Raw genomic sequence first — 24,563 nt, 5'->3', positions numbered from 1 at the left:
CCGCCTCGCTAGCATTGAATACTTGCATTAAAAAAAAAACAAAAACTGAGCGGCGTCTGGGTGGCTCAGCTGGAGTTGGTTGAGTGTCCCATTCTCAATTTCGGCTCAGGTTATGACCTCACAGTTTGTGAGATCCAGCCCCACGTCAGGCTCTGTGCTGACAGTGCAGAGCCTGCTTGAGATTCTCTCTCTCAGTCTTTCTGCCTCTCCCCTGCTCATGCGTGCGCATGCTCTCTCTCAAAACAAGTAACTAAACAAACATTTTAAAAAACCTGAGTTCATCGGATAGGTGGAAAAAAGGCACCTCCCTCTTTGTTTCAATTTGCATTTCTTTGATTACTGGGTGCAAATGAATATCTATTCATGTTCATTAGCTATTTAATGTCGGTCTTCTGTGATCTGTCCATCTGCCCTCTGTTCTTTTGTCACTTAGCATTGTCTAGGTTTTTCTTACTGCCTTACCTATAGTTTTTATTATTTTTATTTATTTATTTATTTTTTTTAGCATTTATTCAGTTTTGAGAGACAGAGAATGAGTGGGGAAGGGGCAGAGAGAGAGAGACACACAGAATCTGAAACAGGCTCTGAGCCATCAGCACAGAGCCTGATGTGGGGCTCGAACCCACAAACTGTGAGATCATGACCTGAGCTGAAGTCAGATGCTTAACCGACTGAGCCACCCAGGCGCCCCTAAACTCCTTTTTAAATCTGCCTTATATCTTAAGCCAGCCATCACCAAGGCTGCACAGGCTTTCTAGAACACTCTTGCTTATCACTGTTACAATCATTTTAGCCTCTGTGAGCCTATCAACACTTCTTTTACCAGATTTCTGGCTGATTAGCTTTAAGTGTTTTCAGAAGACAATAATGGAAAGAAAACTGACCTGACAAGGGGCATTTCCACTCCGATTTCCAGTGGGCACAAGGGAGAAAGTTGATTCTTTTAAACCAACCCAGATAGAACAAAAATGGCAGCATCACCTCCTGCCACTTCCCTTAATGATATATATATAAAGGTTCTGGTAAAGTATGGCTCTCTGAACTCACCCTGTTCTCTCATTCCTCTCTAGTACTGAACATTCTCTTCTCTACGCCCATTTCCACCTCTCTCTGGCTATCCCTTCCTTTACCAATTCTCTGTCCCTTCTATCTAGCACACATACAGCGACACTAGTTGGGCTGCTGAATACTACTGCAGTGAAGTCACACAATCATGTGGATTTTTCAGTTGAGACCTCAGTATGCTAGGTGATTCTCTCAAATGCCCTTAGCTCCCTCTTCTATTTTGCTTACGGAGTTACATGAGTTCATCATTTCCCTGCTTATTCTTCAATGTCTTTCCATTTAAGATAAAGTAAAATCTCTTTAGGGGCGCCTGAGTGGCTCAGTCGATTAAGCGTCCGACTCTTGGTTTTGGCTCAGGTCATGATCTCACAGTTTGAGTTTGATCCCCACATCTGGCTCTGTGCTGGTAACATGGAGCCTGCTTGGTATTCTCTCTCTGTCCCTCTCTCTCTGCCCCTCCCCTGCTCTCTCTCTCTCAAAAATAAATTTAAAAAAACTTTTAAAAAAATCTCTTAAGTAGGACATACGGCACACACAAAGCTCTCTAGGATTGGACTCCTAGAGACTTCTACATAAAACCAGTCATTCACCAACATACACACGTGACTCCAACCCCAACAACTTGTCTCTTAAGCCCATCACATAATTTTGGGCCCCTGTGTCTTTACATACTACTGTGCTCTGCCTGGAATGTTTTCTCCTCCACATTCTTTGCCTAGCGACCTCTATTGATCCTTCTTCAGAAATCAGCTTAAGAATGGGGCACCTGGGTGGCTCAGTCGGTTAAGCATCCGACTTCGGCTCAGGACATGATCTCGCAGTTTGTGGGTTCGAGCCCCGCGTCGGGCTCTGTGCTGACTGCCAGCTCAGAGCCTGGAGCCCATTTCAGATTCTGTACCTCCCTCTCTCTCTGACCCTCCCCGTTCACACTGTCTCTCTCTCTCTCAGGAAAAAAATAAATAAATAAATAAAGCCAATGGTCTTAAAAAAAGAAATCAGCTTAAGAAAACTCTTTTCCAGAAAGTTTCCTCTAATCACACTCTTGATTTAGATATCCTGTCCCTTTGGCACTCTGTGCATCCAGCTGGCATAACAGTTAGCTTCTATAAATTTTCTTTTCTGTGTCCCCAACTAAATTAACCAATGTGGGTTAGATAAACATTGATTTTATATCTGTGGCATCTATCAGTGCCAGCACATATTAGGTGCTTAATCAATGTTTACTTACCAAACAAGTCATTTGAAAATCTTTATTAGCTTCTCTATGAAGCCGTTCCTAACCCTTTAGTGAAGGGGTTCCCTTTACTCCTCTAGTGCGCTTTGCAGTCCTTCTAATACAGCTCCCTCATCAAGCTGCATTTTAACAGTCTCTATCACTCACACTGGGAATCACGTGAGCAGACTGACTAGGTCTTTCCTACCAGATTAAGTAGTCAGCACAGAATTAAGTGACTAGTGGACGCCTGGGTGGCTTAGTCAGTTGAGCGTGGGTTCGAGCCCCATATGGGGCTCTGTGCCGACAGCTCAGAGCCTGGAGCCTGCTTCGGATTCTGTGTCTCCCTCTCTCCCTCTCTGCCCCTCCCCCACTCATGTGCACTCTCTCTCTCTCAAAAATAAACATTAAAAAATTTTTAAATAAGAAGTAACTAGCTTATTAACATATATTATCAGTTGATGTACTGACCCAAAACTCCATGCTCTGAGGAAGCTCACTATGGTCTCCAGTCACACATTTCCTTAAGCTCCATTTAAGGGCCTGGGGCATAGGTGAATTTTCATTATCTCATGGAAAGCAGTGATGGCTCAAAGCCCAAAGTGATATCCTTTCGATTTTTATTCTCTTCTCATGTTTCTGTGCTTTCCAAAGTTTAAAAAAAAAAACGTACCTTGCTTTTTCATCATTAAGTGATTAGCAGATTTTACAAAACACACTAAAATATGTGCCTACTTAAAAAAAAAAAAGGCAGAGTTAAGTCACTTGATTAAGTCTGCTATCACTGTTCAAGGCTAATTAATTGTTCATGCAATTAAATTTTAATAATGTTAACTAACATGATGGATAGATCGATGGAAAGGAATTAAAAAAGGACAAATACCCACCATTATACTTAACACTGTTGGCCAGAATAAGGTTGACATCATCGAGAAAGCTCTCCCGACTCTGGTACTTGTGCTTGGAGATATTCTGTGATTAAAAGAACCAGGGGCTCAGATACATGTACAAAGTTACTTGACTCCAAAAAGACATTTTGGATCAAATCACTCACCTTACGTATAGTCTCTAAATCCATTGGACTGACAATCACTTTGTAATAATCTGGAACAAACTTCTTATTAACTGGGTGATGAAATGGCCAAGACTAAAAACACAGAGCATGAGAAATTAAATGAAAACCATTCTTTATACCAGAGATTCTCAACCTTCATTGGGTCACACATATTGCCTGACGCTCCAAGAAAAGCTATGAACTGCTTTTCCCAGAAAGACACACAATCATACAAAACTCTGTATATAATTTAAGGGGTTCTTGGATTCCTATGCCCTGATAGTGTAAGAACCCCTGCTCTATACTCACAGTTAAAACTTTGTATTCCCTAGCCCCATCCAGAAATTTTATAGCATTAACACATATATAGCATATGCCCACAACACAAAAGGAAATGGAGTTCAGAACTTCTAAGGGAGAATCATTACCAAATGATTCTCATATGGTCAACATGGTAGCCCTGCCATAAAGTTGCAAAAGACAAAAAAAACAAACAAACAAAAGACAATAAACAGTGGATAATTAAAAAACTGTCATGTTAAGACAGTTTTGTCAAGAAGCACCTCTCAATTCAAAGCCTCCCATTAGCTGGCATCCTAATTTCTCTCCAGGGCTATTTGGGAGCTTTCAAATGTGAAGGTCAACAAGAAGAGAAAAATCTCTCTATAGCCACAGATTCTTGGCCTCTGATTTTAATGATCAAGCACTCATACAGCAGAAAGGTTAGTTTTTTAAATTATATGCCAGTTTGAATTTATAAACACTACCTTGCAGACTCCCCAACATATGTACACATTCACACCCTCCTGTCCTTTCCCTTCCCCTATACTATCTTCACAATATTTAGCACAGAGACCACCTACATCTGGAACTGCCATCATTTTCTGGGTGACGATATTGTCCAGAATGAAAGAAAATGCCACTTGGTCATCATCATCCAGCAAGGGGTTGATAGCTTTCTCTAAACGAGCCAATTTGTCTTCTTTCTGATATGAAACAAAGCAAATGAAAAACAGGTTCCCTTAAGGTATAATCACCACAGAAAATTATGGGTAACTTACGGTTCAGTCGCCTACCGCCCTTGCCCAAAAATGTCTAACTTTAAACTGTCAACTTCAGTTCCAGGCAGAACGTCCAGATAAGAGGAATAATATTCTAGTAAGTGGATCAAAAGGGATGTACCAACCAATCCTTTAGGTATTCTATCTTCTAATCTTGTAGATCACCAAAAATATACATCCCTGGGAATTGATAGCTTAGTTCCCAGAACAAGTGAGGCTTTACTATCACATGGCTTTTGCTATAAAACTGTTGCTAGAAACACTGAACATATTGCTGATTAGTGACTTTTACTTAAGGGACTCTAGTCTGATAAATTCATTTCAGACTATACTGGGAATAACTCTGTTCCAATTGCTCCACACCATCACTGACACTTATTACAGTCAATTTTTTAAAATTATTTTTTAGTCTTTTCAAAGTTTAGCCTTTCTGGTGGGCATGTAATAGTACCTAATCATGGTTTAAATTTGCATTTTTCCAATGATCGATCAACTTGAGGAATCTTTCCATGTTTATCAGCCATTTGATTATCCTCTTATGAAATGTCTACATCAATATTAACATCATAATTCCATTTTTGTAAGCTTGTAAGGTACCCTTTTTTGAGGGGGGTGGTAAAAAATGGAATATACATAATCTTTTAAAAATTAAAGGTCCTCTCTGCCAAAACATAGTCTCTTAGCTCTAGCCGACTTCTTGGGAATTTACTTTCCTTGGCCCTTTCTAAAGTTATGTGGGTTCTAGATTTCAATCCTAGCTCTACTATGTAATAACCATGATGCCCAGGGCAAGTAATTTTCTTCTATGGATCTCAGTTTCTCCACCTACAAAAAAAGGGATTATATGATTTCTAAGGTCCCTACCTCTCTAATATACTACAGATCTACCACTGCCAGATTTCTCTACTCTTCCTTCTGTTACATTCCCTCCTTCCTCAACCCTGCTTACTGGCCACCTTCAAATTCCACTGCTTTTCTCTCATTTTAAATATCTTACCTCTTTGAGTTTTTCATCACAGAGATCCAGCATGGACTGAGAGATCTGAGTCAATGAGTGCTTCGGGCCTAAATGTATAGAGGAACAATAAGAGATGAGACCATGAAAAATGGGAGGCGAGAGCTGCCAATACCACTCGAGACTTTTAACACATTTACTTAAAACACTTAATATGTGCCAGGCACCAGCCTAGCTACTAGGTTAGAGAGATGTACCAGTCTTATGTTCATTTTTTCAATGCTAACACATGTCAGATACACAGCACAGACCAATAAACTAATTTTAACTTCCCTATTTACATATATCCAACAGCACTACTATTAATACTGCTGCCTTTAATACCTTAAAAGTGATACAGTGGGTGGGGAATGATAATTTGTTTAAGGATGGCTGAGGAGATCAATGCATGATTTACAGTCTTTCTATACTTAGCATATAAAATTTGTGATTTCAATTTTTGTTTACAGAACTCACGGTTTATGATGTCCTCCTGACATACGGCTAATCCAAAGCCTTGGTCATAAAAGACCCTCCATCCCATATGAGACTATTTAGTTACCCTGAAATCTGTAACAAGTGCTTGAGAAAATCCTGGAACTGTTTCCACCACTCCCCACTTACAGCTGCCCTGATTTAAGCTCATTATAGGGATAGTTAAGACATTTTCATCTACAGTAATTCTGACTGCTTCCTTTCAGCATCCTTTGCTGGATGATCTTCCTCTGTCTATTCTTTTATGTAAGTGTTCCTCCACAGACATAAACTTCAACTCTAGTCTCAACTAATTAATTTAGAATTCATTTGTTTAGTCATCCAACAAATGATTAATGACGGTCTGAGATGTATTCAGTGAGAAGAATGAAGGGAAAATAAGGCACAGTTCCTACCTTAGTTCTTGGGTCAAAGAGAATGACATGAAAATAAATCATTGCCAATACAGAGTATGAGTGCTTGAAACATCTATGGATGAAAAGACACAATGTCTGGAAATACAGACTAAACAAGGATCAGCCATATGACAGTAATTGTTGAACTAGATGAATAGGTGTGTTGAGGTTTATTCTCTACTTCTACATATACCTTCTGTATACTTCTGTATATATGTATATGTATACATATAGAGAGAAGCAGAGAGAAAGTTGAGTATAGGTGCAAATAGAGGAATACACTGGCTGCATATGAATCATGTTGTAAGTTGTTTTACAACAATTCAATCTGCATTCTGGGAAGTAGGGAAGGCCTGCTGTGACTGACATGAGTCCTGTCATTAATGAAGAGTAGAGGTCCATCAGGTAGACAACAGGGTAGACAGATATTCCAGAGGGAAGAAAAAGTATACAAAGTTATAAAGTAAGCAAATCAATAGAAACATGAAGCAACACAGTCCACAACAACCACAAGAAGTTTGGTACAACTGTAATACAGGTATGTGTGGAGGAGAAATAGGAAATGGAACTTGGAAAGGCAGCAGGGGCCATATTATAGAGGTCTCATAGGTGATAGAAAGCCACTAAAGATTTTAGACTGGAAAATATTTTTTCAAATTTGTGTTTTAGAAAAAAAAATACCCTTATCAACAGGGTGAAGAATTGGGGTGCCTGGGTGGCTCAGCCGGCTGAGTGGCCGACTCTTGATTTCGGTTCAGGTCACAACCTCACAGTTTGTGAGATGGAGCCCTGTGTCGGGTTCTGCACTGACAGTGCAGCGCCTGCTTGGGATTCTCTCTCTGCTTCTCTCTCCCTGCCCTTTACCCACTTGCTCTCTTTCTCTCTCTCTCTCAAAATAAACTTAAAAAAAACAAAAACAAAAACAAAAAACAGCCTAAAGAAATGAGGCAAGCAGCAAAGGGAAAGTCTAGAAGTTGTTGCAAGGGGTCAAACAAGAAATTACAAGGGCTTCAACTGAGATAGGAGCAACAGAGACTGAAAGGAAGGGGATGTATTCCAGCAAACTATCGAGGATACAATGTATAGGATTTAGTGATCTAGGAGTATGGGGAAGACAGGGTGGAACCAAGAATGACCACCATTTCTAGGCTGTACAACAAGGATGGTAATACCAATGAGCACGGGGTGTTATACACAAGGGATGAATCACTGGAACCTACTCCTGAAATCATTATTGCACTATATGCTAACTTGGATGCAAATTAAAAATAAATAAATTTTTTAAAAGGATGGTAATATCATCAATCTAAATAAGGCAAACAGATAAAGAGTTGTCAGGAGGGCACTGAAAAATGGACATGTCTGGCAGGCAAATGGAAAATGAGTATGGAGCTCAGAAGAGAGGTATGGGCTGGAGACAGTGATATCAGTGGATATATGGTGGCTGAAGTCATGGGAATGACAAAGATGGGAAGTAATTAGAGAAAACACTCCTGGAAAAGAGAGAAGAGAGTATCAAGGAACAACAAGTGGCCAATAGTTCCAAATACACTAAAGTTCAAGGAAGTTTTCTAAGCACATGCAAAGATGCTCAATATCAAAGACAAAAACTGTATGATCTTACTTTAGATGTATATGTACAGAATCTTAAAAAAAAAAAAGACTCATAGGAAAAGAAATGAGACTTGTGGTTACCAGAGGCAGGGGGTAGAGGACAGGGACATTGGAGGAAGGTGGTCCAAAGGTACAAGGTTCCTACTGCGTTTTTACTTTTTTGAAGTTTTTATTTATTTTTGGGGGGGAAGGAGGGGGGGGCAGAGGGAGAGCAGGCTCCAGGCTCTGAGCTGACAGCACAGAGCCCAATGCGGGGCTTGAACTCACAGACTGAGAGATCATGATCGGAGTCAAAGTTAGACGCTTAACTGACTGAGCCACTCAGGCCCCCCAACAAAGTTTCAATTGTAAGAGAAATAAGCACTCGGGATGCAATGTACAGCATGATGACTACACTACAGTTAACACTGCTGTATAATATACAGTAAAACTGCTGACAGTTAGTCCTAAGAGTTTTCATCACAAGGAAGAATTTTTTTTTTCTTTTTACTGTATCTATACAATACGATAGATGCTTACTAAAGTTACTGCGGGTAGTCTTTTCACACTACAGTAAGTCAAACCATTATGCCATATACCTTAAACGTACACAGTGCTGTATGTCAATTCTATCTCAGTAAAACCAGGGGGGAAAAGATGCTCAGTATCATTAGTCATTAGGGAGATACGGATCAAAACCACAATAAGATACCACTTCACATCCACCAAGATGGCTAGAATAAAAAAGATATACAATAACAAGCAGTGACAAGGATGTGGAGAAATCAGAACCCTTACATACTGCTGATGGGATTATATAAAATGTTGTGGTTGCTCTGGAAAACAACTTGATTGTTTCTCAAAAAGTTTCTTTTAAGCCTATTTATTTTGAGAGAGAGAGAGGATGTGAGCAGGAGAGTGACAGGGACTGTCAGCACAGAGCCTGGCACGGGTCTCGATCTCATGAACCGTTAGATCATGACCTGAGCCAAAATCAAGCATCGGACGCTTAACTGACTGAGCCATGCAGGTGCCTCAAGTTTTTTTTAACTTTTTTTTTTTTAATAAAAAGAGCCCACGAGCAGGGAAGAGGGGCAGTAAGGGAGGGAGGGAGGGAGGGAGAGAGGGGAGGAGAGAGAGAGAGAATATCTCAAGCAGCCTCCATGCTTAGCATGGAGCCCAACGCAGGGCTCAATCCCATGACCCTGGGATCATGACCTGAGCAGAAATCAAGAGTCAGATGCTCAACCGAATGAGCCATCCAAATGCTCCATCAAAAAGTTAAACATAGAGCTTCCATGCGTTACCAGCAATTCCACCCCTAGATATATATCTAAGAGAAATGAAAACAAATGTGTACACAAAAACTTATACACAAATGTTCACAGCAGCATTTTTTGTACTAACCAAGGAGTATATAAATAATGCAGATGTCTACAAACTGATGATGAAATTCTTAAAATGGGGTATGTCTATACAATGGAATACTAGGTGATGATAAAAAGGAATGAAGTACTGATACATGCTACCACATACATATTAAAGCTGATCCCTTTAAATGTGTGAATTGGGAGCTCCTGGGCGGCTCAGTCGATTTGAGCGTCTGACTTTTGCTCAGGTCATAATCTCAAGGTTTGTGAGTTCGAGCCCTGCATTGGGCTCTCTGCTGCTTAGCGCAGAGCCTACTTCAGATCCTCTGTTCCTCCCACCCCATATGCATGTTCTCTCAAAAATAGGTACATATTTAAAAATAAACATATAAATGCTTGAATTGTATATTATGTGAATCATGTCTCAGTAAAGCTGTTTAAGTAAACAGGTATTTCTGGAATTTGGCCACTTGAACCAGCAATTAGGAAGTTACTGGTACTTCAACTTCAGGGCCGTAAGGTGTGAATGGGAAGTGAGTAAGTGGAGAAGAGCATATGAAACATAGTGGTTAAGAGCATAGGCTCTGGGGCGCCTGGGTGGCTCAGTCAGTTAAGCATTTGACTCTTGGTTTCATCTCAGGTCGTGGTCTCACTGTTTGTGAGACTGAGCCCTGCACTGGGCTCTGTGCTGACAGCGCAGAACCTACTTGGGATTCTTTCTCTCCCCCTTTCTCTGTCCCTCCCCCACTCACACTCTATCTCTCTCAAAAGGAAATAAACAAACTTAAAAAAAAAAAAGAGCATAGGCTCTGGAGTTACATCTGGATTCACATCTCTGCAATTTTTTAGCAGTGTGACCACCTTAGTGAAGTTATTTAAACACTACAGGCTTATCGTATCTGTTTATCCATAAAAATAAGGATTATAGTAGTACCCATTTCAGAGATTTCTTACGGTGAAATAAAGAAAACAATGCAAGTAAAACACTTGGAGCCAATGACAGTACTGCTACTACTACTATTATCAGCAACAGGTTTGAGGAAGAAAGAGGATTGAGCTGGGGGGGATATAAGGCTATGAAAAAGTCATAACTTTAATTTCAATTTTTTTCACTTGGCAATGAGAAAAAATGAAATCATGCCATCTGCAGCAACATGGATGGAACTGGAGGGTATTATGCTAAGTGAAATAAGTCAGGCAGAGAAAGACAGATACCATATGTTTGCACTCATACATGGATCTTGAGAAACTTAACAGAAGACCACGAGGGAGGGGGAGAAGAAGGGGAAAAATAATTACAGAGTGGGAGGGAGGCAAACCATAAGAGACTCTTAAATACAAAGAACAAACTAAGGGGGGGTAGGGGGTGGGGCAGAGGGAATAGGGNCCACTTCCTATTTCAATCTACTTTTCTTTTTTTTTTTTCCCTTTTTATTAGCAAGAGATAGAGAGAGTAAGGGAGAGGGACAGTGGGGGGAGAGAGAGAGAGAGAGAGAGAGAAAGAATCTTAAGCAGGTTCCATGCTCAATGCAGAGCCCAACGCAGGGCTCAATCCCACAGTCCTGGAATCATGACCCGAGCAGAAATCAAGGGTCAGATACTCAACCGACTGAGCCACCCAGGGGCCCCCAATCTGACTTTAAGTATTTATCCTTGTAACCTGAATGACAGTTGGGCCTAACAAATGTATTCTTCCCTTGTGTGTGTGTCTAGCACTCTGGTAGGCCCTGAATATAAAGATGAATAAGACATAGTCTCTCCAGGAGGTCACAAAGTGGTGGGAGATTCTGCTATATAAATAACTATAATGACATAATAAGAGTCATAAAAGTTTATTTAATTGTGCTGGGGAGCACAGAGGATCAAAAAATGGTATTTTGGGCAGTCTAAGTCTCCATGAAGAGATGATATGAATTGGTCTGGAAACTATGAATGGAAATTCATCACCAAAAGGGAAGAAAGCACATCCCAGACAGGACATAGACTGTGCAAGAGTCATGAAGAAATGGCAACAGGATATTTAGTGAAATGTGGCAGGAGTCTCTAGTAGGTACGGGAGCCAGGCACTGGACAGGAGACTAGATAAATGGGTCAGGCCTGTTTGTGAAAGGTCACAGAATCCAGGTACTTCTATTGTCCCATGTTTACAGATGACAATACTGAGGAGGCTGTGAGAGCCTGTCTAGGGTAACTTTTCTAAGGTAACTTAATTCGTAAGTGGCAGAGCCGTGACTCATTCTCTGGCTGTACTTTTCATCCCCACACTTATATATGTGAATCTGTGCTCAAGGATCCAACTGGAGACCAGGAACCTTTATCTCCCTTATAGGCAGAAGTTGTACTGTTTCCCCTCTTTTAAGACTCAGAAAGCAGAGGGCGCCTGGGTGGGCGCCTGGGTGGCTCAGTCGGTTGAGCATCCAACTTCGGCTCAGGTCATGATCTCACGGTGTGTGGGTTTGAGCCCCACGTCGGGCTCTGTGCTGACAGCTCAGAGCCTGGAGCCCGCTTCAGATTCTGTGTCTCCCTCTCTCTCTGACCCTCCCCTGCTCACGCTGTCTCTCTCTCTCTCTCAGAAATAAATAAAACATTAAAAAAAAAAACTTGGAAAGCAGATTTCTTTCTCCTTCCCCTTCCAGCTTTTGAGCAAAGTGAACATATAATAGCCCCTATAACAAATCTGTAGGTCAAATCAAAGACTCACAACAAACACGGTCACAGGCACATACTCTGCACGGATTCCATCCACACTGTCTCTCCCTTCCACGTAATTAGGCCCACTTCTTCCTCCCACTAATCTCCAAGCAATTGTTTCATTTCAAAAGACAGACTCCAAATTCTCCAGAGGACATATTCAAAAGTGGGACTAAAAAGAAGTAATATTAAATGTGCACTCTCTGATTTTCATGACCCCAAAATGCACTGTACACCATTTCAGTCAGTCCAATCTAGTCTGACTTTAGGACTCGTAAGGTGACTACGTCACTGAAAGGTGACCTTTGCAGTCAAGGAACAGGTGATTCTTACCATTGTAGGTTGCACTGTTTTTCACAATCAGCTCCAAATGTTCTCTGAACTCTTCCCGAGATGGGTAGAGGCGTTTACGTACATTTTCACGGAGTGTCTGTAAGTCCATTGGTCGAGTGATGATTTTGTAGTAGTCCTTCACAACCTTTGCATTGACTGGAGTGTGGAAAGGGTAGGTCTGTGCCAACAAGAGATAGCATTATCCGTGAGCAAAGAACACTTGACGCAGCCGATTCCTGAAGACTCACATCTTACCTGCCTACCTGGCCATCAACTCTTNACCAAACTATTAAAAAAAAAAAAAACCCCAAAAAACTACATTGCAAAGAATTAGGAGTTCCAGGCACCTAAGCCTGTACTCTACTGCCCTCTATCTGAAATCACAGGCACAACAAAGGACCTTACCATTACTATTGGAGACATGAATGCAATGAACTCACATTTGGAAGATCTCTCATGTCATTGATGATAGACTCCAAGATGGATGACAAGGTCACCATTGGGTCTGTTCTGCGCCGGTGGATGGACTTATGAGGTCTCTAAGGAAAAACGAGAAATCAGAGAGGGTGTTCCATTAAGTAAGAAAAACAAACAAGTAATGCTTTCTAGCTATAGCTTAGAAATCTTGTAACGAACAGTATGCATAATTTTCAGGACAGGGCCAAAGGGAGAATAATCTAAGGCTGGGCCAGAGCCGTGGGTTAGAGCGCTGGAGAAATTAATGAGAATCCCACCTAGTCAGAAGGAAGCAATGCAGATACTCACATTTAAGTAGTCACAGTGAACAGTGGTTCCAACTCGCCGTTTCTTCTTGGGAGGAAGTTGCTGTTTGGGGAACTTGAGAACCAGGGATTTTCTGCGAACCTCATCTGCACTGTAATCAATAACACTTTCATAGCATGCAGTCCATATCTCTAGTCACCAGAAAAAAAGCCAACTACAATGAAGAGGTCCAAAGTACCTGATCATGAGCCTTGGGGAGGAAAAAGCCAAACCAAAGACCAGATAGCCACATTCTAAGGCTCAGATCAGGCAAGGCCTTATACAATCTTCAAATTAATAAAGAACTAGGCAAGCCACAACTTCACCTCAGTTTCCTAAATTTGGAAGATAAGGGAACGGGGCTAAAGGAATTTCAAAAATCCTTCCAGCTCCAACATTCTACCTTAGGGTTCAAGGGCTAGGAAGCTGAACTTACTTACAATGGAAACAAGGACGAAATTAAAAACTGGTTTGAAACAAAAATGAGTTTGAGTTTCTCTCAATCATTAAAAGCCCAACCACCTTCTTCCTTTCCATTGCATAGAAGCAAGATGCCACATTTTCCTTTTCTAATGTTCTTCAAAACATACTATTACAGATACTGATAAGTTAAATCAAGAACGGAAAAGAGTCCCACACTTGATAGGAGCAAAAACAAATCATGGTGATGGGCGGTAACTAGGGTTATGGTAATGATCCCTTTGTAACGTACATAAACAGAGATTTACAATATTGTACATCTGAAACTTACACATTACATACCAATTTTACCTCAATAACAAATTAATATAACTATGTATCAAATTGATTAAAAATTACACACAAAAAATCATTCAAATATATTTTGAATATAATACCCTGACCGTTCAACTTCACTAGCATATAGTCTAAGGATATCAAACTAGAGCAAACACTTTGATCCTACTTTAAAGGTTTGTTGTTAGTGGTACTGGTATTAGACTTCTCAGACTATTTTGTACAAAACAATAACTATTTTGTACATAACAATAACAAATGTACAGATGGAGCAAATGATTCAACGTCTTGATGCTGGGAACCAGAGAAAGGATACAAATACGAATGGCGAAAGAAGAGGAAGACTCTGTAGACACAATTTTATTGGAGGTTTTGACATCAGGGTTTTGATATGTTATTTACAATATATGTTTATTCCCTAGTTCTGTCCACTAAAAGCCTAGAAGCAAGGACATCTCAGTGGCAATGAGCATACCTAATACCTAGATCTTGGTTCTAAATACCATTCCCCAATAAAAGGAACCAGGGCTCTTTGAGGAAATGGCTGGTTCTAGGTCTTGAACAAGGAAATTTCAAGGACAGCGTAGAACTTCTTGTGTCAGAAAGCAAAGAAGTTCTAAAAAGGACACAGGATCTGGCTTTAAGAGGTCAAATTTGAGACAACATGGGCATCACAATTAAAATAGTGTTAATAAGTTAAATTACATTAAGTTTACAAAAGGAAGAATTTCAAAATCCATAGTAATAAATGAAAAGGAAAGGAGAGCTTTTCTTTATAGAATGCCAGTTAATGTAGAAAGAATGCTATCATTAGAAAAACCACAGTTTCACAACCCCCAATGTAATCACTGAGTTAGGCAACGATCATCAATGGATGCTACAACTACTGAGAGAAAGACTGTTAGGGAACAGGATATTCACCCACATGCTAATTACAAAGGGAAAAACATACCTTTATTATAAGAGGGTTCTGGGGATCACCACTAAGATGACCAAAACAGTGAGAAAACCTGGCATTATATGCTTCTTGATGTGGCGTAATAAGTACATATCATCACCTATATAGTAAACTTGCCAAAGACATTTAATCTAAACGTAACCAGTGAGAAAACAATCAGACAAATCCAGAATATGGGATATCTTATGAGACAGCTGGCCTGGACTCTTCAAAAACTTCAATGGCATGCAAACCAAAATAGGCAGAGAGAACAGTTCCAGATTAAGAAGTATTCAAAATAGTTAANTGAACTAGGGGCAGGGCAGGCTGTAAAGGACACTGAGACAACCAAAGAAATTTAAATAAGAACCAGATATTAGATACTACTGACCTAATGTTAATTTTCTTAGGTGTGATGGTATGTTATGTCCTTTGTCTTAGACAATGTGCAGAATTTACGAGTGAAACATCGAGATGCCTGCAACTTACTTCCAAATAGTTCAGCAAAACAAAATGTTTTAGACATATAAAAATGAAACAAACATGACAAACATTAATTGTAACTTTAGAGGAATGATATACGTACTCTACTATTCTCTCAACTTTTCTTTAGGTTTGCAAGTTTCTAACTAAAAAGTCAGGGGGAAAATGTTTCTTAATTTAAAAACTTCACTTGATTATCTGTTACATTCTCTGAGAGCAAGAGACAGGTAGGAATAAGCATAGTTCATGTCTCCTTAATCCTTCTGGGTGGTCCATTATCAGGACACTGAAATTAGGGGGGCACCTGGGTGGCTTAGTGGGTTAAGCGTCTGACTTCGGCTCAAGTCGTGATCCCACGGTTTGTGGGGTCGAGCCCCGGATTGGGCTCTGTGCTGACAGCTCAGAGTCTGGAACCCGCTTCAGATTCTGCATCTCCCTCTCTCTCTGCCCCTCCCCCGCTCATACTCTCTCTTTGAAAAATAAACAAACATTTAAAAAAAAAAAAAGAACACTGAGATTAGGGACTTTACAAATCTAGTGAGTGCTCTGTGCCAGGCACTGTACTATATGCTTCTATAATCTCTCATTTTACCTTTGCAACTTCCCTGGTCAAGGAGGTTTTATTTTGTAAATAAGGAAGTGGAGACTCAGGAAGTTAGGCAGCATGCCCCAAGGCGAGCGGGAGAGCCTAAGGAGTGCTTTATGACAAAAGACCCTAATTTTCATCACCGGAAACAATTACTGAGGAAAACCCATGAAAGCACCCATGCCCTCAGTTCCACTTAGAGGACCCATCATACCCACCCCTGCCCCCCTTCGACCACAGACAGATCTCCCCACGGCACTTCCTGGGTGCTATCCCTTACCTCTCAATCAGCTGTTTCCCCAGGACAATCTTGGTCCCTTCAACCTTGATAAGTTCTTCATTATCATTATGAATGACAGTCTTTTCCAGCTCTTCCTCCTGCTCCTCTGTCATGGCAACAGGGTTGGAGGGCGGAGCATTTGTTTGATAGTAGAGGGGGCAGAATTTGTTCGTCCTCATGTGCCCAATGGCACCACAAGCCCCACACTTCAGCTGCAAAAGGGAAAAGTATCAGCATGTCAGAGGTAAACAGGCTGCACGAGATTCGCTTTACAAAATACACACAAGGCAGGAGAGAAACAAAGGCAGGTGCAGAACTTTTGCTGTAACAGAGTTGCTCTACACCTTTCGACCAGAAGCCACTGGACACAAGAGCATGTATGGAAACGACACATTAAAAATAAAATGCAATCCAGAAACTGGACATTTTAAAACTATCAAACGAGGAAGAAAAGGGAGAGGATTTCTACCCTAAATTTAAGTTGTAAAGTATGAAAATGTTAAATATGCAGGAGAAAGTCTCTTAGAAGCCCAAAGTGTATTTCCAGTCCCAAGGAAAAGGCTCATTAATACCAAGTCTCCATCTCAGCTTTGCAACTGATCTCAGTTTCATCTGTAAAATGGGGTCTCTATCATAGTTATTGAATATCATATATAAGGAAGGAACTTGAGGGGCGCCTGGACGGCTCAGTCAGTTAAGCATCTTTCGGTTCAGGTCACGATCTCACAGTTCATGGGTTCGAGCCCCATATTGGGCTCTCTGCTTACAGTTCCGAATCTGGAGCCTGCTTCGGATTCTGTTGTTTTCCTCTCTCTCTGCCTCTCCCCTGCTTTCTCTCTCTCTCACATAAATAAACATTAAAAATTTAAAAAAAGGAAAGGAACTTGAAAATATTTAATGACCTCAGTCCATGTTACCAGCAGTTGACATTTACTGAGACTTTTACAGTGTATAAAGCGTTTCCCATGCATCGTAGCACTTAACTCCAACAACATTATGAGACAGGTATCATATTTTATAGAAGAGAAAAACAGGTATGGTAAGGTTAAGGTCCCAGAGCAACTAAGTGGCAGGACGAGAATCCAGAGTTGGATCTTCTGTTTCCAAGTCCACGGCTCTTTGCGCTATAGTGCGGTTGCCTCATTTTATGGTGTACATTCCAGTTATGTTGTAGAGTAATATCTGGAATCCTACTGAAGTTATGGAAAGCAACTTGTACCATACGTTTTTTTCTGTTACTTCTTTCAATATGTACAATTTTAAAAAGATGTGTATGTAGATAGATAGATAGATGTACACGTAAAAAAATCTATCTCAGCCAAACCTATCTCAACTTCTAGGAAATATTCCCAACTGATGAAGTATAAAATTCACACCCAATGGCACCAGATTAGCCACATGAGTACTGGTAACACCTGCCTGGTAGCCACACCAACTCAAACTAGCTTTCCACAATACTGCCCTCACTCCCAGTTAGGGAGGGTGCCAAAAGCTAAGGGAAAAAAGCATGCTTTCTTCCTTTGCCTTGTTAGCTATGATTATGCCACATTAATATTTACTTTTAGGTCAGGACGCTCCTTCATTTTTTTGGGTTTCTTCTCAGGAGGACCCTTAAGCTTCTCCTTTTCCTGGTTCCGCTTAAGCCGCCTAAGCTGCTCTTGAATCCTCCGCCGCTCCTTTCTCATCTCTTCTCGATGCTGTTCATCAAAAAGGGCAAACTTTCGACTAAACGACAAGGGGGAACATAGAATAGGACCATAAGCAAACTTAAGCCAAGAAGACTGTCCTGACAGCTAAACATCTCGCAACTAAAGTAATCCATCCAGGCAGAAATAAAAGGGGCTGCCTGGCAGGCTTCCACGTGCCAGGAGGCACCTCTCTCAGAAAGAGACATCCCGAGCAATCCCTGAGATTTCTGCCAATCGACCACAATGCAAAGGACCCAGGTGGAACTGGAGACACGCCTTTATTTTGTAGCAAACCTGAAATTCTCCCTGTGATTTCGCTCTGTTCAAATCCAAAGATCTAAAGGCACCCAATCAACACAGAAGGCCAAGGTCAACTTTACAGAAAATCCTGTCACTAAGACTCAAGCACCTACCTCCTCCTCCTCCTTCCCCGCCCCTTTTATCGTCCTCCTTATCATACTGGAAATCGGTGAGTCAAACTCACATGAATTCCTCATCTTTTGTGGTCCGTATGCGCACGTAGGCATCGATGACAGCTGGCTTTCGAACAGTCTCACAGCGAACATACTCCTTCCCCTCTTCATCTCGAAATGTGCGATAAATCTTGAGACAACGCCCGGTGGCAGAAGAGTTAAGGCTAGTCACAGAAGCTGTGTCATCATCTCTGTGATTGTTTCCTGATGCTGCTGAACCTGCTGCTGCAAGGCAGAAGAAGATTTCCACACATTCTCCCTACCACCCAAACAGTCCTTTTCCTGGAGTGGAGTGGGAACCTCGAGGCTCAACACGCCACAAAAGTATGGTTCTACAGAAAGCATCAATGTCACCACCAGCCCCCAGTACACTGATTTGTCGTTTCCTGACTTCATTTTACCACTGTCAATGTTCCTATTTTTTGTTAAGTACCAGAAGTTCTGAAAGGACCTCAAAGAACTGTATGTTACAGAGGACAGAAGAAAAGTAGCTGTATTCCAAGTCCTCTGAATAGCAAAAGAAAAGTCTACGCAGCAAGGAGCTGATATTCACGTTAAAGGAAAGCACTCACTAGGGGGCGCCTGGGTGGCCCAGTCAGTTAAACATCCGACTTCGGCTCAGGTCATGATCTTGCGGTTCGGGAGTTCAAGCCCCATCTCGGGCTCTGTGCCGACCGCTGAGAGCCTGGAGCCTGCTTCAGATTCTATGTCGCCCTCTCTCTGCCCCTCCCCTACTCACACTCTGTCTCTCTCTCTCTCTCCAAAATAAACAAACGTTAACAAAATTTAAANTTACCCAAGCACCAAGGGGCAAAACTGCCCCACAGAAACAAGTCCAGAGTCTCAAGGCCTAGAGTATGCATCTCATAATTTAATGTGAATGAATAGAAATCACCTGAGAAATCTCATTAAAACAGATTCAAATTCAGTAGGGCTTGGGGTGAGGCCTGAGAGTCTGCGCTTCTAACAAGCTCCCATGTGACATAGATACTGCTGGTCCAGGACCTCGCTGATGGAAAGGCTTTATCACATCTTTACAAAGTAGTCAGAACACAAAATCACACAAAGCTTTTACAGAGAGGAGCAAACAAAGGAAACACTACTAGGAGTGAGAACAGTCATTCAAATCTTCATCTGGAGTCTTTATCCTCTCTCTCTCTGTGTCTACATCCAAATTTTCAATTGCCTGCTTGACACCTATACTGGGAAGTGTCCTGGGCACCTCAAACTCTACACGTTACTTCCTCCCTTCTCACACCTGCTTTTTTTTCTGAAATTTACTACCTTAATCAATGGGACCACCATCTTTCTAGCAGGCCCAGAATGAAATCTTAGGGTCACCTTGATTTTTCTCCTCTTCTCACTCCCAGTATGCTTATCCCAAACCAGGTCAGGCCTTTATCGTCCCCACCCTCAACTTTTGCAATTTTTGGTCGACTTTTAATTATAACTCTTTTGAGAATCTTCTGAAAGCCACGGGTCTTCTCCTCAGAAAAGGTACACTTACACAGAATTTTACATGTGACTTCAGAGGGTTCAAGAGCAACTCCCTAAATCCATCCATGAATTCTGTATGACAAACCCTCCCCCTCTAGGAGGAATGCCTAGAAAGCTCATGTGACACACAGCACCACTAGCCCTGGCTTGGGCAGGCCCGGTACGCGCCAGAGGCAGGGAATGGACCAGCAGCGTGTCTTCCATCTGTGCCCCACAGACAAACCTACAGTCCAGGCGGCAGTAATCCCCTACCTCATCTATAGGCCTGGCTATACTCATTCCCTACTTCTTCCGCCTCCAGCTTTGCCTCAGTTATTAGTCTGAAGTCAGTTACTTCAAGATCCTTCTCTTTCTTGTCTGTGAAGACACTACCCTCACCCAGTAGCATCCGCTGCAGTTCCTTTCGCTCCTGCTCCTCCCGTTCACGTGACAGCTGAGAGCTGGTTTTCTTATTCTGCAACATGTTCTCAATGTTCTTTCCCATTTCTTCGAAGTCACTGTCTTCAGCTGAGCTGCTGTCTGTGTCTGTTGATAATACTTCGGTCGATGACAAAACTCTAAAAAGAGAAAAACAACGTTAAGAGGAGGGGAAATATGAAAGTGTATAAAGAGCTGAAGAAATATGGTTTCAGGTAAGAAGAGGAAGGTGGGAAATCAACCTTAAAAAGGAATACCCTAAATCCAGTAAGACATGGGGGCCTTAACAGAAAAGTTTTCCAAAGTTTTCCTAGACATCTGTCAACAAGGGAAGTTTGAAATATGAAAAAGCACAGCAACTCTTTCAGAATTCCGTGCGAAAGCCTAAGAAACATCTTTAATTGAGCATTACCACGTGGATAAGTAAAGCCTTCAGAAAAACACTCACTGTCCCCCACCACCACTGTAATAACTGCCAGGCCCAAATAGGCCACAGAAGCAAGCTATCACGGAACCTAGACCTCAAACCTAGCGCCTCTTGCCACTTCAAAACCTTTGCCAAGTCGCTCTCAAAGGAGTACGTGTCCGAGCAGTATTATGAACAGATACCACCCTGAAATCTCAGATACCTGACCCCCTAGTCATGTGATAAGGTAACCTCCTCTTCATTATAATAGTGTCTGTGACCTCTCCCCTTTGCAACTTGGACTTTCTCAAACAAACACACTTGTTCTGCAGGTCAAAGATGCGCTGACATTCCTCTTTGTAACGCTCTTGATGCTCAGCCACAGAAAACCTTGATCCACGGGCAAATTTACTCATGGGCCCCTCTCCGGAGCGGGCCTGTTCTGTTGACATTGTGCGTACCACGTCGATCACTTCCCAGCGGGACAACTTTTTAATCTACAGAAGAGATGGACACACACATATACATAAGTCATCAGATATTTGAAAGAATAAACCAAGGCACACACTTAGAGAGGTAGACATACATACATACATACAAACAAACACACATACATACATACATAAATATCACCCAGGGGCGCCTGAGTGGCTCTATCAGTTAAGCATCTGACTTTGGCTAAGGTCATGATCTCACTGCTTGTGAGTTTGAGCCCCGGCTCAGGCTCTGTGCCGAAAGCTCAGAGCCTAGACCCTGCTTCGGATTCTGTGTCTCCCTCTCTCTCTGCCCCTCCCCTGCTCTCTCTTTCTCTCTCTCTCAAATATAAAAAAATAAAAAATATAAAGTTAAAAAAATTTTTTTTAAATCACTCAAAGTGGGTTAAACAGAAAGCTTTGAGAAAGCTAACTTCTGAAAAAGTATCCAAGATGCAGAATACTACAACCCACATCACAAAATTATCCACATAGTTCCTTACATTTGCCTCCCAGCTTTTCCCTCTATATACAAAGCCCCTATGAGACTCTAAGTTTCCCTCTTCCACACTCACCTCTTCCTCAGGCACACCAAATTTACGTAGAAGCTGCTTGGCATTTTTCAGAGAAAGGCGACGGAGATCTGCATCTGTTCCTTTTGCTGTCTTCTTCACAGGCTGAGGTTCCTTATCATCCTACCTCAGACATAAAATACAACAGGCAAGAAATGTAATAAGTGGAACCCCTTATAGCAGGAATCTAAGTAAGTCATCCTGTCTACTTAGGCGTTTTCCAAGTCCTCCACGCCATCCATTTCCACTCCTTATCTTCCATTTCTTCCTCCCATGATTTTTAGCTTCTAGGATTTCAGACAGTCTCACCTTCTGCTGTGTTGGTTTGTTTGGAATCTTAACATAGGAGAATCCTTCACCACACCCTGTAGGATCTGCAACCCCAGTCACCTCCAGGAGACACTTGCCCTTCATGGCAGCAATGAAAGCCCTTGTGGTGTTCCATGGAGCAGTCCGAACCTGAGGTATAGAAAGACATTCTAAGGGCTGTGGGAAGCGTGCTCTATGTCTAGCCATACTTAGAAGGTTGGGGCGCCTGGGGGCTCAGTCGGTTGAGTGTCTGATTCTTGATTTCAGCTCAGGTCATGATCCCAGGGTCATGGGATGGACCTGGGTCAGACTCTACACTGGAGCCTGCTTAAGATTCTCTTTCTCTCTCCCTCTCTCTCTCTCCCTAAAATAAAAACTAAAAAAAATTGGGGCACCTGGGTGGCTCAGTCGACTGAGCATCTAACTTCAGCTTAGGTCATGATCTCATGGTTTGTGAGTTTGAGCCCCATATTGGGCTCTGTGGTGATAGTGTGGAGTCTACTTCGGATTTTCTCTCTGGCCCTCCCCTGCTCGTGTTCTCTCTCTCAAAATAAATAAATGAGCTTAAAATTTTTTTAAAGGAATTTAAATAGAAATCAAGATATCAGGTAGCAGAAGGAGGAATATGTGGAACACTGGCACCTTTCAGCCCCATATTCCTTGGGATATACTGAGAGTTCTCAAAGACAGTGTAGCCCCACCCTTAACGATGCTCAAAGAAGTTAGACTGATGATGCATTTGGTTGCTCCACTGCTCAAATGGCTTCTCTGGCATAACCAACATATTCTATAAGTAAATAATAAGATGTTTTACAAAGCACTGGCCTTAACTCCAGCAGCATCAAACCAAAGTCCATTCTACCTCTGCCACCGGTTTGATGAAAAATGTCTGTCCTCCTTTGGGACCCTGAATAGTATTTACTGACCCCTGAAAAATTAAGACAAGAGGAATATGCTTGTCCACACAGACCAGTTAAGAGTATATACATGATCAGCTAAAAAGTGGACAATTCTATTCAAGTTTCAATCCTGAAGGCTATTCAACAAAATCCTTAATTTCTGAAATTCTCAGACATCCACTCACTTTTTTTCACTCCAACCTCAAAAGAACACCACTGCAATGTTTCTTCACTCACTCTGATCTCACTTTACTATCATTCACTGATTTAACAAATATTTTTTGAATACCTACTCCATTCCAGGCACTACTTTCTCACAGACCTCCTATTAGTGAGGCTGAGACAAATAAGCAACCAAATTCAATACTGCACCACTGGTGCATTAACAGGAAAGTAGAAAGTGTTACCTGTACATTAAGAAGGGAAGAGCGATGATCCAGTATGAGTGAAGGGTGAGAGTGAGGGCAAGAGTCGGGACAAGATTCCAAAAGAATATAAACTGCAGACAAAGGTAAGATAGTAGAGGAGTGGCGAGGAAATATTCTAAGCAGAGGAAAAGGCAGTTGCAAAATCCCAGAAGGCAACAAAAGACCAGTTAGGAGTATATACATGGTTAGCTTTAGCATATTTGGAGCTTAGAGTACAAGATGGGCAGTGACAGGAGGTGAGAGGAGGTCAGAATTACATACAAGACCCAAATCATGTAGCTTCTTGTAAATAACATAAATAGCTACTTTCTGAAAGAAACGAGGACCCAAAGGAAGTCTTTGGGCAAGAAAGTCATACATATGATCAAGGTTTTGTTAGGATACAACAGAATGAAAAGGCAACCTACAGAATGGGAGAAAATATTTGCATAGCATGTATCTGAGGAGATATTAATATCCGGAATATACAAAGAACTCCTAAAACAACAAAAAAAAAACCTGATTCAAAAAAGGACAAATAAGACATGAATAGACACTTCTCAAAAGAGGATCTACAAATGTCCAATAAGCAACATAACTAATTATTAGGGAAATGCAAATCAAAATCACAATGAGATACCACCTCATACCCATTAGCATGGCTACTATCAAAAAATTCATAAATAACAAGTGTTGGCAAGTTTGGAGAAACTGAAATTCTTATATACCATTGGTAGGAGCATAAAATGCCCCAGATGCTTTGAAAACAAAAAGTCTGGAGGTTGCTCAAAAAATTAAAAACAGGGGCGCCTGGGTGGCTTAGTCGGTTAAGCGTCCGACTTTCGCTTAGGTCGTGATCTCGCGGTTCGTGGGTTCGAGCCCCGCGTCGGGCTCTGTGCTGACAGCCAGCTCAGAGCCTGGAGCTTGTTTCAGTCTGTGACTCCCTCTCTCTCTGACCCTCCCCTGCTCACGCTGTCTCTCTCTCTCCTAGAAATAAATAAAACATTAAAAATTAAAAAAAAAATTAAAAACAGAACTACCATGTGATCCAGTAATCCACTTCCGGGTACATACGCAAAATAACAGAAAATAGAACCTTGAAGAGATATTTGCACACTCACGTTCATAGCAGCACTATTCACAATGGCTAAGAGGCAGAAACAACGCAAATGTCCATCAATGGATGAATGGATCAACAAAATGTGGTGTATACATACAATGGAAAATTATTCAGCCTTAAAAAGGAAGGAAATTCTGATATAGGCGACAACACGGATGAACCTTGAGGATACTATGCTAGATAAAATAAACCAGTCACATAGAAACAAATACTGTAGGATTCCACTTAGCTGAA

The 24,563-nt window shown here is 41.5% G+C and overlaps 1 protein-coding gene across 1 annotated transcript in view; it reads right to left on the bottom strand.

The window, feature by feature from the left end:
• TAF1 (TATA-box binding protein associated factor 1) overlaps positions 1–24,563 on the bottom strand; it is a 77,187-nt gene that overhangs the window by 37,088 nt on the left and 15,536 nt on the right. The window contains exons 20-33 of the mRNA XM_077763290.1: positions 21,904–22,058; positions 21,598–21,717; positions 20,871–21,046; positions 20,105–20,283; positions 18,241–18,454; positions 17,628–17,793; positions 16,069–16,280; positions 13,030–13,138; positions 12,705–12,803; positions 12,265–12,442; positions 5,391–5,458; positions 4,196–4,318; positions 3,333–3,425; positions 3,166–3,250 (exon numbers count right to left, since the gene is read on the bottom strand). Coding sequence (XP_077619416.1) covers positions 3,166–3,250; positions 3,333–3,425; positions 4,196–4,318; positions 5,391–5,458; positions 12,265–12,442; positions 12,705–12,803; positions 13,030–13,138; positions 16,069–16,280; positions 17,628–17,793; positions 18,241–18,454; positions 20,105–20,283; positions 20,871–21,046; positions 21,598–21,717; positions 21,904–22,058 — 1,977 coding nt within the window. The remainder of the gene's footprint in view (positions 1–3,165; positions 3,251–3,332; positions 3,426–4,195; positions 4,319–5,390; positions 5,459–12,264; positions 12,443–12,704; positions 12,804–13,029; positions 13,139–16,068; positions 16,281–17,627; positions 17,794–18,240; positions 18,455–20,104; positions 20,284–20,870; positions 21,047–21,597; positions 21,718–21,903; positions 22,059–24,563) is intronic.

This window comes from Crocuta crocuta, unplaced genomic scaffold (genome assembly GCF_008692635.1).
Source record: "Crocuta crocuta isolate KB4526 unplaced genomic scaffold, BGI_CrCroc_1.0 scaffold440, whole genome shotgun sequence".
In the NCBI taxonomy this organism is placed as follows: domain Eukaryota; kingdom Metazoa; phylum Chordata; class Mammalia; order Carnivora; family Hyaenidae; genus Crocuta; species Crocuta crocuta.
This window is presented reverse-complemented; position numbering and strand designations above follow the sequence as displayed.